We start from the raw sequence: 2,540 nt of genomic DNA, 5'->3' as shown, positions 1-2,540 counted from the left end.
CAGCAAGAGTATTTTTAGGTGTGTTTTACAAATTATTTTGTTACAGGCTACAGTTTTGTTGCTTGTGGAGTGAAAGGAAACTCAAATTATTCAACACATGTGATATTTTTTACTGTTTTGAGGATTAAAATGTTTGTGTTCATATGAACTTTTCTCAAGAAGTGATTTAACAAAGACTTTTAGTATCAGAGCCACGATTTAGCCTTTATTTTTTATTGAACAGTATCGAATCGATTTGAAATATATCATATCGAATCAAAAGTGCACTGTATCGAGATATGTATCGTATCGTGGCCTGTGTATTGAGGTATGTATCGTATCAGCAACTCCTTAATGATACCAGCCCTACACTCAAGTGTTGTTAGAGCGAAGTTGAATCAAAACAGATTCTTCTTAAAATCTCAGAGCTTCCTCCTGGGCCAAATTAGACCCTCTGGAGGACCAAGTTTGGCTCATGGGCCCCACTTTGGAAGTTATAATTTAATTAACTGATTAATCAAAAAAATCGTCGATAGATAGGCCCTGAAATAGGTATTAAGTTTTTATATAAATGGTCTTAAAAATGTTTTTAAAAGACTTGAATTTAACTTGAAGAAACATGTATGAACCCCGTAGTATTTATTAATAGTAGTAGTAATAATAGCAGTAATAGTACACAGTAGTATCATGTAGTAGTACTAGTATTTATACGAGTATCTCTCCTCGTGTTGTTGGTTTCCACTGCGACTAGAAAACCTCACACTGACTTGGACTGAACCACTCTGGAAAAAAAAAAAAATCCCATTACGATTCAGGCATGTGAGCCTTGTGTCGCCATGGAAACAGCCATAGACATACATGCAGAACACCCCCGACACACTGCCACTGCAAAATATCAATAAATATTTACTGGAATTTAACACTTTTTTTTTTTTTTTTTCGTCTTTTTCAGTCCTGATTCGCGTTTTGCTGAAGTCCACTCCGGGCATTTGACCCCGGATTACGAGGACGAGGACAGTGACCCGCATTACGCCCGGATCAACGACTTCAGGCAGCACCCGACCGGCACCCTGCCCGCCCGCTACCGCAGCCGCTCCCCCTCGCCCGCCACGCCCGCCCTGGGGCAGAGACACGCCTCCGCCGACAACCTGGAGGAGCTGTACGCCAAAGTCCAGAAACCCCGGAAACAAGTGTACAACGACCCCAACCAGCCAGGACGGGTGAGTGGGTCTACAGGGGTTTAAGACCTGGTTTAGTCCTGGTTTAGACCTGGTTTAGTCCTGGTTAAAGCACCGTTCTCTCCTGGTTTACTTGTGGTTTTGGTCTTGAAATAGTCCTGGTTTAGGAAATGTTGTTTTGTCTGTGGTCTAGTTCTTGGTTTAGTCCTGTTTTAGTTCCAATCTGGACCTGGTTTATTCCTGGTCTAGTCCCTGGTTTTGTCTTGATGTAATCCTGGTTTAGTCCTGGTTTGGTCCTGGTTTAGTCCTGGTTTAGCCCTTGTGTAGTCTTGGTTTAGTCCTGCTTTAGCCCTGGTTTAGATTTGGTTTAATCCTGGTTTAGACTTGGTTTAGTCCTGGTTTAGTCTTGGTTTAGACCTGGTTTAGACTTTGTTTAGTCCAGGTTTAGACCTGGTTTAGACCTGGTTTAGTCCTGGTTTAGTCCTGGTTTAGTCCTGCTTTAGTCCTGCTTTAACCCTGGTTTAGTCCAGGTTTAGTCCAGGTTTAGTCCTGGTTTAGTCCTGGTTTAGTCTTGGTTTAGTCCTGGTTTAGTCCATCTTGTCCTGGTTTAGTCTTGGTTTAGACCTACTTTAGTCCTGGTTTAGTCCAGGTTTAGTCCATCTTTAGTCCATCTTTAGTCCTGGTTTACTCCTGGTTTAGTCCTACTTTAGTCCTGGTTTAGTCCTGGTTTAGTCCTGGTTAGTCCTGGTTTAGTCCTGGTTTAGTCCTGGTTTAGTCCTGGTTTAGTCCTGGTTTAGTCCTGGTTTTAGTCCTGGTTTAGTCTGGTTTAGTCCTGGTTTAGTCCGGTTTAGTCCTGGTTTAGTCCTGGTTTAGTCCTGTTTAGTCCTGTTTAGTCCATTGTCCAGGTTTAGTCCTGGTTTAGTCCTGGTTTAGTCCAGGTTTAGTCCTGGTTTAGTCCCTGGTTTAGGTCCTGTTTAGTCTGGTTTAGTCCAGGTTTAGTCCAGGTTTAGTCCAGGTTTAGTCCTGGTTTAGTCCTGGGTTTAGTCCTGGTTTAGTCCTGGTTTTAGTCCAGGTTTAGTCCTGGTTTAGTCCAGGTTTAGTCCTGGTTTAGTCCCTGGTTTAGTCCAGGTTTAGTCCTGGTTTACTCCTGGTTAGTCCTGGTTAGTCCAGTTTAGTCCTGGTTTAGTCCTGGTTTAGTCCTGGTTTAGTCCTGGTTTAGTCCTGGTTTAGTCCTGGTTTAGTCCAGGTTTAGTCCTGGTTTACTTCTTTATTTTGAGCAGGAAACATTAGATTTGTGGTGAATAGACAAAAATCTGTTTTAAATTCTTTGTGCGTTTTTAAAGGTGACTCGAGCTAAATGTAAATCAGTCGTCTCCCCTGAGT

The 2,540-nt window shown here is 42.4% G+C and overlaps 1 protein-coding gene across 1 annotated transcript in view; it reads left to right on the top strand.

Annotated features, from left to right (window-relative positions):
* LOC110169260 (partitioning defective 3 homolog B-like) overlaps positions 1-2,540 on the top strand; it is a 198,641-nt gene that overhangs the window by 70,455 nt on the left and 125,646 nt on the right. Inside the window, exon 5 of the mRNA XM_055163678.1 lies at positions 932-1,199. Within this exon, the coding sequence (XP_055019653.1) occupies positions 932-1,199 (268 nt within the window). The remainder of the gene's footprint in view (positions 1-931; positions 1,200-2,540) is intronic.

This window comes from Boleophthalmus pectinirostris, unplaced genomic scaffold (assembly GCF_026225935.1).
Source record: "Boleophthalmus pectinirostris isolate CB_2022bp ecotype Guang Dong unplaced genomic scaffold, ASM2622593v1 HiC_scaffold_11, whole genome shotgun sequence".
NCBI classification, from domain to species: domain Eukaryota; kingdom Metazoa; phylum Chordata; class Actinopteri; order Gobiiformes; family Gobiidae; genus Boleophthalmus; species Boleophthalmus pectinirostris.
Note: the sequence above shows the minus strand (reverse complement) of the source record. Positions and strands in the feature narration are given on the sequence as shown.